General features: G+C 48.8%; 2 protein-coding genes across 21 annotated transcripts in view; one reads left to right on the top strand and one right to left on the bottom strand.

Annotated features, from left to right (window-relative positions):
- Nucleotides 1-8710, bottom strand: part of EWSR1 (EWS RNA binding protein 1) — a gene marked incomplete at its 3' end in the record, with an annotated part of 26648 nt that extends 17938 nt beyond the window's left edge. For 5 of the 9 annotated variants that reach the window (XM_081037477.1, XM_081037478.1, XM_081037479.1 and 2 more), the window contains exons 1-4: nucleotides 8461-8710; nucleotides 4674-4710; nucleotides 4487-4538; nucleotides 2811-2934 (exon numbers count right to left, since the gene is read on the bottom strand). In XM_081037477.1, the coding sequence (XP_080893603.1) occupies nucleotides 2811-2934; nucleotides 4487-4538; nucleotides 4674-4710; nucleotides 8461-8473 (226 nt within the window). In that variant the 5' untranslated portion in view covers nucleotides 8474-8710. Of the gene's footprint in view, nucleotides 1-2375; nucleotides 2394-2810; nucleotides 2935-4486; nucleotides 4539-4673; nucleotides 4711-8460 lie in introns of all 9 variants that reach the window. The other 4 variants (XM_081037473.1, XM_081037475.1, XM_081037474.1 and 1 more) reach the window with 2 other exon arrangements.
- RHBDD3 (rhomboid domain containing 3) lies at nucleotides 7271-14164 on the top strand. 12 transcript variants are annotated; one of them, XM_081037492.1, is made up of 10 exons: nucleotides 8287-8342; nucleotides 8670-8723; nucleotides 9222-9373; nucleotides 9667-9963; nucleotides 10356-10442; nucleotides 11043-11232; nucleotides 11894-12277; nucleotides 13237-13396; nucleotides 13486-13749; nucleotides 13836-14164. In XM_081037492.1, exons 6-10 carry the CDS (start codon nucleotides 11085-11087, stop codon nucleotides 14011-14013), a joined length of 1134 nt encoding a protein of 377 aa, XP_080893618.1. In that variant the 5' UTR covers nucleotides 8287-8342; nucleotides 8670-8723; nucleotides 9222-9373; nucleotides 9667-9963; nucleotides 10356-10442; nucleotides 11043-11084; the 3' UTR covers nucleotides 14014-14164. The 12 variants fall into 12 exon arrangements, with proteins under 12 accessions (XP_080893610.1, XP_080893611.1, XP_080893618.1 ...); XM_081037484.1 differs by lacking the exons at nucleotides 8287-8342; nucleotides 9667-9963 and adding an exon at nucleotides 7271-7354; XM_081037493.1 differs by lacking the exon at nucleotides 8287-8342 and having other exon boundaries at nucleotides 8588-8723; nucleotides 9874-9963.

Raw genomic sequence — 14164 nt, 5'->3', positions numbered from 1 at the left:
ACAAAGCTGATCAGGGAAATAATTCATGTCACAAAACTAGGTAGCAACAGTTAGAGCCTTATAGTGCTACAGATTACATTTATAGACACTGGGTTAATTAATAATCTTTTAATTAACCTGTAGTACCTACACAAGCAGCCAAGCAAAATGAGCAAAAATTAACAGAGCAAAGTAATTTAATGACAATAAACAAAGGCAAACAGCAAAAAGACAACACATCGATGTGCTGACAACTTTAAGAAAAAGGTACTAAAAAACATTACACACATCAACCAAAATATTTGTTCAGTTTGAACAGTAAACTTTAAGATTTCCGTTCCAATTAATGAATTGAGGTTTATATAGCCCATTTCTCGTGAAACTTAATTTTTAAAAATTCTACAAGAGAAGAATGTGTTTTAATACATTCCTTCCAATAATTATCCAATGATGTTTACATGTAAAGGCAACATGAGACAAGGATAAAAGTAGTATCTGTGCTCAAACCTATTTACTACCTATTAAGTTTGGTTCAGCCCCAGTTTGCTCACCAGGTTTAATTTTGGTTCCCATGCCCTAAACCAGGGGTGTCCAAACTGCGGCCCGCAATCCATTTTTTATTGGCCCGCACAACAAATTCCAAAAATATATTTAGTTTACTTAAATAAACCAGGTGAGGCAATACTTACTTCACCTCGAGTGAGTGGCCCGGCTGTTTGTGTATTTTACCGCATATGGCCCTTGGTAAAAAACATTGAAAAAAATTTGGACACCCCTGCTTTAAAGGTTCATGGGAGAATTAAGGGAGGTATGAAGCGTCCTCCATAAAGTCTATACAATCATTCCTTATTAAGTGCAATCTCTTGCTCATCAAAGCTACTAATTTCTGTTACTAGAATGTCCTATACTTTTGGTGTCCAGTCATAACAGGACTTTTTCAATCAATGACAATGTGAATACATGGCTCTAGAGAGCCCGGAAGACCACTGCATTTCCTATAACTCACTTTATCATGTCCCTATAAAATGATCTAGGGACTCTAAAGCCTAGATCTAAGTGGTATTATTTATTTTCAAATGATGCTTGTTTTTAAAAATTCCAGTTATAAAATAAATAAGCCATGGGGATGTAACATACAGCATAGCAACCAGTCAATAACATTGTATATAGTCGTCCCTAAGTTATCTGTGGGGGACTGGTCCCGGGACCCCGAGGGTACCAAAATCCAAGGATGCTCCAGTCCTTTACATAAAATGGAGTAGAACCGCGTATGTATTTGAAAGATGCTAAGAGCAGAGACCTTAAAAGTTCTCATCACACAAAACAATTTGTAACTGTGTGATGATAGATTAACTAGCCTTACTGTGGCGGTCATTTCACAATACCGTATATACAAATAGCAAGTCATTATGTTGTACACTTGAAACTGTTATATGTTAATTGTATCTAAACAAAAAATGTAGTAGCTTGACTACATAAAGTTCAACCCACAATTTCAATACCCCATACTAAAAATCCAAACTGCATAGTCTTAGTTCCAGCTTTTCCTAAAGTTGTAACTGTCACCAACAGAAAGTTTAAACATTTCTCAACCTATTCAAGACATGTGTTAGATAGATTAGGAAGTACTTCCCATCAAAAATCCAGGACATTGTCACTACAAATAGGTTACCCCCTACTAAAGACTGATAAGACTATATATAACTTTGGGAAACTGAAAATAGTTTGAAAAGAAAGAGTTTTTACATCTGTGAGACTTTTGTATTAAATATTCTTTAGTGATAATAAAGATGAGAGTGGGGAGAAGGTAAGGATCCTAAAATGTTACACAGGTTCCACTCTCAACCCCAGTACACAGGATACAATTGTACCCCAGGATACAATTTATTCTAATCTTAGAATAGCTTACTATTTATTTTTTAGCTGCCGGGAATGCTGTCATACATATAAGACATACTATGGATTAAAATAATTCATTAACGCTTAAACAGAAAATAAAATGTCTGGACTGGAAACCAACAGACAGACAAACATAATTAACATGCAGGGTGGCAGTCTGCTCCTCTAAATAAATCTAATCATGCAATCTATCCTTCAGGGAATATGGGGAAATCAGCTGGGGTGTAGTCATCCGAAATATCTTTGGGAAGGTTAACAACTGTTATTAAGGCTTGACACAAGATAATGTAAAATAAAAGAAAAACCTTTCCCAAAATCACATAAAGAAAAAGACATGGATCTGCAAATGGCACCTGAAGCAGTTTTCCATTAGCACCTTGTGTGTGATGTTGGAAAATTCGAGGGTTAAACGAATGAAAACACCTAAAGGGTTAACATTACAGGGTTAAACAAGATGGAAAGCATTTCCCATGCAAGAATGAGCAGTATAGTCAAACCTGTACTGGTCCCTTCTACTGTGGAAAGCACAAAACAAAAAGTAGAGGGTACACTATCAGATGAAGCAAACATGTGAAAATCAGTTTGATTTGTAAGCAGCTCGGTTTAAGAAGGCTCATTCTTACCAGCATTAGCATAATCTTTTATATATTCTCTATTTTGTCGTGAGATTATTCAATACACTGTATAAAATAGTTAAAAAGGAAAAGTTCTTTTCTCCCTTGGAATTTATTCCACCCACATTCTCTTAGCAATCCCTCAAGGAGAATATAAAGAAAAGGGAAAGGAAGGAAAAGGGAAAAAAAAAGCTCCTTCTAAGAATAAAGGATGCCAAGATAACGGACCAGAATATACACCAAAGAGCACAAGTAACAAGCTTCTTAGCAAACGCCCTAGTTGACGTGACCCAAAAGTATCTCCAAGGCAGGCCTTACCTGTGGGAGGCTGTCCATAAGAAGTTGCATAGGCCGTCTGCCCATAGGTCGCAGTGGTCTGAGCCTGGGAATAGCTGACGTCAGCGGGCTGTCCATAGGTTCCATAACTTTGTTGCCCATATGCCTGCTCAAAGAAAATGGATGCAAGAACTTCACATATGAACCTTGTAGTTAGCAAAAAAAGACCAACTGACTTCTAAATTGGAAAATCAAAGCCACTGCTTTCAATTTTTTCCAATGAGTTGATATTCAACATTTTATATTAGTTTCAGGTTACAGAATAGTGGTTAGATATTCATGTAATTTACAAAGTAAGCCCCCCGACTGGTCTAGTACCCACCTGGCACTATACTCAGTAATTACAACATTACTGACTATATTGCCTATGCTGTACTTTACATTCCTGTGACTATTTTGTAACTATCAATTTTTACTTCTTAATCCCTTGGTCCTTTTCACCCCAACCCCCAAAACCCCTCCCCATCTGGCAACCATCAGTTTGTTCTCTAGATCTATGCTTCTGTTTTGTTTGTTCATTTATGTTGTTGTTTAGATTCCACACGAGATCAGACAGTCTTTCTGTCTCACTTATTTCACTTAGCATAATACCCTCTAGGTCCATCCCTGCCGTTGCATCATGTAAAAAGATTTTAAAAAGCGGACAAGTAATCATAGTATTGTGAATATTTGTTTTTCCATATCTAATTCACTCACATTTTTGTAAACTTAACTACAAAAAAGTTCCTGAGATAACTGGGCAAAATCACAGTTAATTATACAGATTAACAAGACAGTCTCAAGGGATGAACAGTAAGGGAACAGGTGTATAATTGCCAGCACTGAGCGTAAGTAGCAGTTTTACTAGAAACAAATGTTAGGAAAACAAGAACAAAAAAAAAAGAAAAGAAAAATGGGGCTGAAACCTGTCAGACGATTTTGAAAACCAAATTTTCAGCACGTCAAAGATTTTAAAAAACTTATCAAAAATGAACTAGAACACCGCACGTCTCAAGGTTAGCACATCAACAGCACTATCTTTTGAACTTGGACATCAGCAATACATAAAACCGGGCAAGGAATGAGGTGTTCTTTCAGATATTAGCATAATCATATCCTAGATCTGACCAGTTACGGAAGATCTGCCAAAGACATCATATTCTGAATTTGAGGTGATCTTGAGAACACTAGCAGGCTGATTTCTAGAATCTGTTGGCCTAGGCTTTTAAACAGACTCATGGACTGGAGCCTTCGGAAGTTCCTTAGCTGGGTAGCCATTAGAACTTACTGTTTTGGCCACTGGCAAATGCCTCAATATCGTCATTGCATCCCCCCCCCCCATTTGCAAAATGTCATAGTATCACCTTCCTCTGCAGAACTGCTGTATGATTAACTTAAATAAATTTAAACAATAAAATACACAGAAGGACCAAGCATGGAGCAAGGCACCTATCTTGAGAAATGATACTAAAAGGTATAGAGAGCTAACAACTCCCAATGTGGGGATGGTATCATTTATAATGGCATTCCCATTGTGAAAATTTTAAGCGACTGGTTATTTTATGATTACAGCACATTACACTTTTCTATCACCTAATTTCTGAGAAGTACTCATTGTTTTAATGGCTGATAGAAGCATTTTACTTGGGGATGAAGCTGCATATGATTATCAAGATTACCTGGGTGGTCTGTGCATATCCTTGAGTGGGCTGGGCGGTGTAGGCACTGTAGCTGTAAGAGAAATTAAATGCAAGAACTGAATATGGAACATTCAGGTTCCACTACTAAATCCTCTACAACTAGAGCAGGCTCTGTACTGACATTAATCAGTGACACACAAAACACTGTTGGAAGAGACTGACTTACCCCTGCTGGGCTGCAGCTTGGCTGTAGGTGCTGTAATCTAGAGGAGACAAGGAGAAAAAATAGTGTGAAGTCAGCAAAGACGAGGGAAAGAAGGGGGGAGGAATTCAGATGGCAGGAAGGTAAATTCTTTAAACTATTTAGAAAGGACCTACCGGTCAACACAGGTCCAAATGAGTACCTCTTATTTCTCAACACCAAACCAAAAAATCAGTCTAAGCCAGTTAAACTCAGAAAAGTGCCAGCTAATGAGTTCAAGACCAGCCGATTTGGCAGAGATACTTTGCATGTTCCCATGACCACGAACCCCCCCCCCCCGCCCTAACCACAGGCTGTCATTTCAAATACATGATCATCATTCTAAGACTAACAGAGAACAAGACAAACCAACAAGATCAGAAGTTTTAGCTTCACATAAAAAGGAGGCAAGCAACATTACAAAACGTAGGTTGAAACATCAATTCAACAATGTTTAAAATCAGGCTGGTTACATCAGTAGCTACATCTCATCAAAAGCTAGTTTTTCTATTGCTCCCTCACTTTAGTAAGTTACACCAACCTTAGTGCACTAGGACTATGAAATGGAATGGCAGAAAACCAGAGGAAGTCATCTCAATCCAGTGTTTTAAAGGGTTTGCTCACAGCTATCAGTGCTACATCTGTACGATAACTCAAAAATTAGAAAGCTGTAACTCCCAGTGAAGCAGAGTTAAGGCAGAATCCCTAATTAATTGGCAGAGAAAGCACTTAATCTTTTTGGGAAGAATTTGTTTTCTGGCAACACCATTTTTTTAAAACTTAAAATGATTTCAATTTTTAAAAAAAATGCTACAATTTTTCTTCCCCTTCTTTTTCTAAGTAAAACTTTCTATAATTTTCCTAAGAAATTTGCAACACGTGGCAAAAGGGACTAAAAATTCTGGTCCAGTGAGGTGTCTACAAGTAGTGAAAACAGAAAACAAAATGGTTAAGAAGTTCTCACAGCACTAACGAATTAAACGTACGGGTATACATATATAATTATTTTAAAAATTCTGTCCAATTCTTTGCTCTCCACAAGAATATGTATTTGTCAGAAGACAATACCTCCATTAGGGCCAAACAAAAGTGTCCTTTCTATTCCATTTAGAAAGTAGACCTTCATCTGAAAGCAACAGTTTGACTTCTCAGCTCTTCATGGAGGGGTTTCCACCCACCCCCCATCAAAGGCCTGCCTGACCTCATCCCTTGCAGTTGGCTCATCTTTCTGTCCCCACACTTGACTTGACTTTCTTTCCTCTGTACACCCTTAGTTCAGAAGTCTGAATCAACATTATTAAATCAACTGGCCAAAGGCTATGAATCGATTCGTTCAAAGACAACCTTATAGCATTTTAAAGTTAAACGTTAAGGCATTTTCAATGGCACTACAAACCATGCTCTCTTTATGTGGCAAATAAAAACTAAATGCAAATCACTTACTCATGTGTTATTCACAAAATACAACAAGCATTGAAAATTGATAGTTTAACCTACATTTTGAGGTTTCTGCTTGAGAAATGATTCTAAATCATGATATCTAAGACTAATGTTAATGTCAATGTTTGCAAGAGCACTTTCATACAAGAACAATTATGTAAAACATAAAAGTGGCCAAGCTGATATGGAACCACCAATGTTCTCAGTCAACATGAAACCAGATGCTTTAGCCCTACATTGGTGGGCTATGGAAGGTAGCCAATTTGTTTTAGGAGAACTTATGTTATCTACTTACAGCACCCAATTATATGGCCTCAAAAATGCTCTTGCCACACACTGGTCAGATTATTCAGCGATCATTGTTTTGCTTTTAACCCCCAAATGTGCAGTTGAAGACTTTACTGAAAATGGACAGATTGGGGGCGAGGGCTGTGATCCAGGTGGGCCTTTAGAGTGCTGGCAATGTCTGAATGCAGTTACTCCGGGGTTTGCATTTTAATTTGTTAAAATGGACATGCCCCTTACTTTAGGTACTTTTCTATATAGATGCAGATGAGGAAAGACATTTAACAGTACCCAAGGTAATGGGGCTTTTAGATACTTTAGGGCAGTCACTATACAAACTGTGGAGATTTAGAGCTTCAGACTACATAAAAAGTGAAAGTCAGTATGAGGCAATTTTGTGGAAGCCAAAAATGCTTTGCTGTAAGGTCAAAAGTTAAGAGCTTCAAAAGCTCTTAAGAGGTGTAGCCTAGCTCCTTCATTTTGAAGGAAAGGAAACCAAAGTTCAGATAAGCTATGTGACTCCCCCAACATAGCCCAGCTGGGTCACTTCTACATAAACCGCAGCTGTAATACTAATATAGCATATAGTACCCAGAGGTTCGCAGTAAATAAACAGAGTCTGAGCACAGTAGACAAAAAACTGGCATATCCAGCCACAAAAATTTTCACACACACATTTTGACTGCCCAAGCTTTAACAGGGAAGGGAGAAGAGGAAGGTGGAATGGGCCGAGGAAATCGCTTTCCACCAGGATGTCTTCTTGGCCCGTGGTATTTCAGAGTCCGTTCTTCTAGGGACACTGTGTACCCTGGCACCAACCACCAGCATTTACCTGCCTGCTCACTGACCACGCAGTCGGAGAAGAGCCCCGTCTAGCCGAGACTCCGACCGCCTAAGAATAAGCCCCGAGGGAAGATGCCCCACCCCACCAATAACCCCAGGTTAGTGCGGGGACCGGCTGCGAAGTGCAGCTGAGGGTTAGGAGACGCTGAAATACTCCTCGCAGGAGGCCCACCCGAGACAGCACATCTCCAGCTCCCACTCCGCGCCTCCTTCCCTCTCTACCGGCTTCACCTACAGCAGCGCAAGTGTGAGACGACCGCTTAAGCAAGCACAGTACACATGCCGGCCCGGGCCTTTTGTGTCTCTTAGGCCAGAAACTGGAGATTTCTTTCGGGGGGGATTTCTGGCCTCGCGATCCGGGCTGGTCTCATTAGACAACGGATCTCTCGGCGTTTGATGAAAAATAGCCCTGAGAAGCCACTTAATTGCTTTTCGGGGCGGGATGGAGGTGGGATTAATAATGGTGAAAACGAAGAAGCCCCAGGGAACAGCCGATGGGGGAGATTTTGAACGTGTGTGTGTGTGGGGGGGGGGAGCACGTCCCTTGCAAGCGCAGCCGGGCAGAAATTGGGCCTGGGGCTGGAACCCGCCGACAGGGGCACCGGACGCCCCAGCAGACCGGGCCTTAAGGATGACGGGGCTCCTGCTCATAGGTCGGCGCCCCTCGGCTCACAAATCCGCGATGGCTTTTTTTTTTTTTTTTGCTTTCTCCCCAAGCTTTTGGGTGAAAGAGAGTCTCCTTCGGGTGTGGGCCGTCTCTCTGTAAATGGGGGTGGGGAAGTCGGAAGGGCAGCGGGCTCACGACTTCTGGAACCGTCGCCGGCCCCCCCACCTCCGCTCTTGGGGCGCCCGGCTCGAGCGCCATCCGCCGCGGGGCCCCGAAGGCCGCAGGCCCCGCCCACGTGGCGGGAGGCTGGGCGCGCGGGGCCCGACGGCCGCCACACAATGGAGGCCGCCGCAGGCCCCGCGCGCCCCTGCCGCCGCGAGCCCCCCGACCGGCGGGGGCGCTGGAAGGTTCCAGAGCCGGCCTCCCCAGTGGGGGAGGGGAGGGGAGCGCGGGCCCTCCAGTTCATCGGGCCGCGGCGGGTACCTCACCCACTTCTCAGAAACTCCACTCAGTTGTCCCGGCCACCCCCCGAGACGAGCTGTCCCGATTTGGGAATCCCGGCCATCGCCGGCGCGGCCGCATTTCCACCACACTCACCCGTGGACGCCATTTTCTCTCCTTCCTTCTCGTTCTCTCAACGTCCGTCTCCCTCTCGCTTTCCCTCTAGGCGCCGCACTGCGCAGGCGCGAAACCCGCAACCTCGGGCGCTACCATGGGGCCAGGCCACGGGGGTGTGGGAAAGAGGGATGAGCCACAGTGTTTCTCGTTCTCCTGACCCTCTGCTCTTTTCCTAATCCTCTCTAAAGAGCGCCGGACTTGACGCGCGGGTCCAAATGGCACCGAAGGCGCTGGAGCGGCCGGTGAGCGGATCTTGATACGAAGGCGGAGTGATTCTTCGCACGAGGCCAAATTGTCGGATGGTTACGTCCGCTGGCTCTAGGGACTGTCTCTGAAGAGTCGGCCTTGAAGGGAAACGGAGGCCGGAGGGAGGATTGGGGGAAGGGATCTGGGCCTAGAACAACTGCTGACTAATCGGCGGGCCGCGGGGGAGGGGGTGGCGCGCCGGCTGGTCCGCCGGGGTCACGCGCCCGACCGCGAGCAGAATGGGTTTGGGGCGCTCGGGCCTTGGCGGGAAGGTTGAGTACCGACTCCCAGCCTGCGATCGTGCCCGGCCTTCCGCGGGCTGGGGCGCGCTCAGCAGTGAGTACCCCGGACACGTGGCCCAGGCCGCCGAGGGCGGGGGCTGGAGGCAGTATGGGAGGCCCCGAACGTTGCGACCGGCCCGAGAGCCCCCCAGTAACGGTCGAGGTTGAAAAGGCCCTTTAATCATTTTTCAGCCAATACTGTTGTTTTTACAGAGGGGGAAACTGAGGTCCAAGGAATTTGGGTACTTTTCCTAAAGTCACAAAGCTGAGTCCGACCCGCACCCTGGGACCCCCACTCTCTCCATCACCCGGAAGAATCTTCCCCGTCCTTGCCTTCCCATTCTGTCCGCCGGTTTCCCAGTAAGGTAGGTAGGGTCTGATGGTGTCTAGCCCCATTTTATAGATAAAGAGACTGAGGCCAGGGCGGTTCAAATCCCAATTCTGTTTGTCCATGGGCGAGTTCACCCTTGCTAAGGTACCTGGGGGGGGGGGACGGGTGGGGTGGAGGGGGGACTTGGTTGTGAGGGTGCAGGAGAAAGCCTAAGGTGGGTCCCTTGTCTCCGGGCAAGGGTGGCACTTGTCTCCCTTTCTACACTCAACCCAGTCTCACTCAAATCCCTCGGCGGGTCGTGGTGCCAAGCTAGTGTCTTTCTTTCAGTGAACACATATACAGCACCAGCAAAATGTGGGGAGCAGCACCCTGAGGAACTTGGGGATGAGTAAGAGGAGCGAACCCCCCCACCCCCACTCCAGCTCAGACCACCTGCCAGGGAGAAAGGCTAAAGCCGTGCTCATTAGATAGGATAAGATTCATGATGTGGGGGCCCAGAGATGGAGATGGGGACATTTGAACTGGGCTTCAAAGGGTGCGAAAGAGTTTGCCTGTTGAAGAGATGGAGGAAAGGACATTGCAGACAGAGGAGCTTTCTACATTTTTCCTGCAGGAAACTGGCAGGTGGGTTTTGATGCTGAGGGTGCCCTTGGCAAGGGAGCAGATGAGGCAGCCTTGTCTCTCAGGGATTTTGCTTCCTGCCCTTTGAAATCAGTTCAGTGGGACTCCTGAGACAAACAGACCTGGCCAAGGCTGAGGGGATTCCAGCAGGGCCTGCAGGACAGGAGGGGTGTGAAGGGAGAGCACAGGGGAGAATGGGCAGGGAATGGGCACGATCGAAGGCCAGAGCTTGAACCACTGAGGCTGAAGCAGCTGCCTCCATGTTGAGGCCTTCTCTTGTTGGGCCAGCTAGTGGTTACATCTGCCTCTCAGTTTGCTGTGGGCTGGGCCCTGCCTTAGCCCATTCCTTTATCTCATCCTACACTGAAAGGCTTTTATTAATCCCCATTTTACAGAAGAGGAAGGAGAGGCTTATCCTCTTAGAAGATGGAAAGCTTGCCCAGGGACACACAACAGGAAGAAGTGGATACTGGAACGTTCCTGTGAGAAGGGGAGGGGCTGTGCTCAGGGTTCTAAGGAAGGGGATGTCTCAGTCCAGTGTCACTTTGTATGCTCTCAGGGTGTGGGACTCATGCTGCCCCTCCTCAAGCTCTTCTGCCCCACACTACCTCCCTAATCTGCCTGCCCATTGGCTGGTCTCTTCCCCCTTGGTCAAGGGCATCTGAGGCCATCCAGAGCTCTAAGCCTGGATGGACACAGTAGAGGGGGGTAGGGAGGAAGGTGGCTGGTCTGCAGCCTGAGGAAAGCTGGAGATGGCCCTGAACTTGCCCCAGGGGACCTCTTGGGGAGTCCAGGGCACCAATTAACTTCCCTGGCCCTGTGCCTCCCACCCCTGGCTCCTCTTCAGGGCCCATGAGGGCTCTTTTGGCCTCGCCCCTCCCCATCCTCACACATAGGCAGGTGGACTGGCAAGATGGCTAAGTACATAGTTACGGTCCGAGCTCCTCTGGCCAAGTTGCTGAGACTGCCTCTCTAGCCTCAGTTCCTACTTCTGTAAAATGGAGCTCTTGGTAGGGTAGTTGAAAGAAAGTCAGATAAAAGCTGCAATAATAACTGTTGTTACTGTTTTCCTTTACCCCTAGCACGCAGCCTCAGGACCACCCTTGACCACCTTCAGTCAAGCTATGCGGGGCAGAGGCCCCCCTGCCCTACTCTCCCCGGCGCTGCCTCTTGCTTCCTCAGTCCTGATGCTGCTAATGAGCAGCCTGTGGCTGGTGGGGGCCGGCCCCAGCCTCACCCTGGCCCCGGAGCTGCTGCTGGATCCCTGGCAGGGTGAGGGCTGGTCACATGGGCCTTGGAGGAAGCAAGAGACTTGCTTTAGGGCCTGAGACCAGTTGGCAGGAGCTGTGTGCCTCCTGCAGTGGTCAGGCAGGGATAGAACCAGTACCCTTGGGAAGGTCAGCCTTGGATGGGAGTATTCCTAGTTCGTCCACAGCCAAGGAGGGCGGAGGAGCCAGCAGAGGGGTGAGAGCCTGTGAATAGGAATTCTTTTCAGACAGATGGCTTTCCCTTGAAATAAGAACTAAGGCTTTCAGCTAAGCATGAGAATGGGGTGGAGATGCTGAGGGTTCAGGAGTGACCCCAGCTGAGTACCTGTTTCCCAATAATAATAGCAGCTTCCATTTACATCTGAGGAACCCAAATGATGCTCACAGAGGTTAAGTGACTCATCCATAGTTGGTTACTCTTGAGAAAACCGAGTGGTAGGTCCACCTTGTTCTGCTTAATACGGCCTGGGAGCAGCCACAGTGTTTGGAAACCCTTGGTTCCCTCTATGAGTGATTGCTGGCAGTGGGCAGGCTTCGGCTCCTGGGGAAGGGAGGCTGGCTTAGCGGGTGGCCCTGGCAGAGGGTAATTCCCAACCTGGCACACCTGGGACAGCCTTTGGGGTTGGGGGCACTAACCTGGCACATAAGCCCCTCTTCTCTCCCAGCACACCGGCTGCTGACCCATGCTCTAGGCCACACGGCCCTACCCAGCCTGCTCCTGAGTCTGCTGCTCCTTCCTGCACTGGGCTGGCAGCAAGAGTGCCACCTGGGCACCCTGCAGTTCCTGCATGCCTCCATGCTGCTCGCCCTGGCCGCCGGGCTAATGGCTGTGCTCCTGGCAGGCCTCGGGGTGTCCGGAGCAGCTGGTGGCTGCGGATATATGCCTGTCCACCTGGCCATGCTGGCAGGGCAGGGTTACCGCCCACAACGGCCCCATGGGGCACTGCCACCATGGCTGTTACCATGGCTGCTGCTCGCCCTGACACCCCTGCTCAGCTCCGAGCCACCCTTCCTGCAACTCTTTTGTGGCCTCCTTGCTGGCCTGGCCTGTATCCTTTGGCTGGGCTCTGGGCCTGTGTGGACATGTGGGTTCTGAAGCTGGGCCCCCAGGGTGCATGGAAAGGAAGTGGCATAAGGGGGTCAGACCCAACAATGCCGGGAAGCTGTGCACACGTACACGTTCCAGGAGCATCTCCATGTTCTCCTCCAGCCAGGCTTCTGGGCTGTGGCCTGGGGGCTCATGGCCAGGTGGAGGTGCCAATAACAATTTAAAGGGGAGCCTGGAGTGCTGAAGTGGCCCGAGGAGGCCCCTAACCTGGACCTCCCCAGGAGATGTGGCATCTAAGCTGATGCGTGCAGGATGAGGGGTTAAAATGAAACGAAAAAGGAGAGGGCCAAGCAGAGGGCACAGAAAGTACAAAGGCCAGGGGTGAGAATGAGCTGGGGTTCTCTGGGCGCCGAAAGGGAGAACCACCTATGGCTGGTGGTGCATGTGCATTAAACACAGGCTTTTGCTCCAGATGCTTAATGCCTGTTGGGGAAAACAGTGCAATCTGAGAGAACAGTGGGCACAGGCAGACCCCCTGTAGTTATGTAGGATTGGGGACACCAGCTGCTGAGGCCTGGCTGAATCCCGGTACGGGGAGCAAGTTTCCCTGGCTGAGGGCAATAGGGGATGTGTCATTGAGCCCAAAGCTGCGCCTTGAGTCACAGACCTGAGCAGGTAGATAGGGCTCTGGAAACAGTGGGTATGGTGTGGCTGAAACTGGATGATACAGCTTTTTGGGGTGAGGCACATTGGCTGCTCCTCTCACTGGCTGGGTAGCTTCCGGCAGGTCCCTTTTCCTCTCCGAACTTCCACAGCTGACGGGTAACGACACGAAGGGCCATGGTGAGGAGATGAGGAAACGCCCATCACACACTTAGCACAGGGGCTGGCATGCAGTGTGGGCTCACCACTGGCTGGTTTTGGTTTTCCTTGACCAACCGCCCTGCCCTGGGCAGACAGACGCAGCCGGGGCCTTCCGGTGGCTGGAGCTCTCGGAGCGGCGGCTGCAGGCACTGCAGGAGGGCGTCTTATGCAGGGCCCTGGCGGGGTGCTGGCCACTCAGGCTCCTTCCCACCCCAGGCAGCGTGGCTGAGCTGCCTGTCACTCATCCTGGAGTGAGGTGAGGGTGAAGCTGAGGACACCAGCCCTGGTGGTAGAAGCTGTGGCAGTGGCTGGCAGTCAGGCCCTCTTCTGCTTCTGCCCCTCCAGGTCTTCTACCCCTGGACTCTGGTCCCACAGTGAAGACTCTGCCCTGCTCCCGCCAGGCCTGGGGCCTGTGCAGCCGACCTGGAAGGGCTCCTCAGAGGTGGGCCTGGCATGGACCAAGCCCAGTTTCCCCCCAGGGACCCCACGGTGGGCATCCCTGGATGAACAAATGCTACAGGAGGGGATCCAGGCCTCGCTCCTGGAGGGGCCAGCCCAGGGTCCCGAGAGCCCACTATGGCTGCCGAAGTCCTCTGTCTCCTCTCTGCGGTAAGGCAGGGTGAGTAGGGGTGGGGTACCCTGGTGTGGGGGCTGGAGGTGGCCCTGACACTCTCCCTGTCCCCTCCATCCGACAGGTTGCAGCAGCTGGAGCGCATGGGCTTCCCCACGGAGCAGGCGGTGGTGGCACTGGCAGCCACAGGCCATGTTGAGGGCGCCGTGTCCCTGCTGGTTGGTGGGGAGGTGGGCACTGAAGCCCTGGTGACTCAGGGGAGGGGTGGGCCCGCACATCCTGAGGGTCCTGGGCCCCCCTAGCACAGGCAGGCCCTCAGGTGACAAGAGGCCTGGCCTATGGGTGGTTAGTCTGAGTCCTAGCAGCGTGCTGCCTCCTGTGTGCTGGGGAGGACCTTCCAGCATCCTGCCCCGGTACTGTTTAGAATAAAAACCAGTCTACTTTTCAACTGGA

The sequence above is a fragment of the Rhinolophus hipposideros genome, assembly GCF_964194185.1.
Source record: "Rhinolophus hipposideros genome assembly, chromosome: 24".
Lineage (NCBI taxonomy): Eukaryota > Metazoa > Chordata > Mammalia > Chiroptera > Rhinolophidae > Rhinolophus > Rhinolophus hipposideros.
Note: the sequence above shows the minus strand (reverse complement) of the source record. Positions and strands in the feature narration are given on the sequence as shown.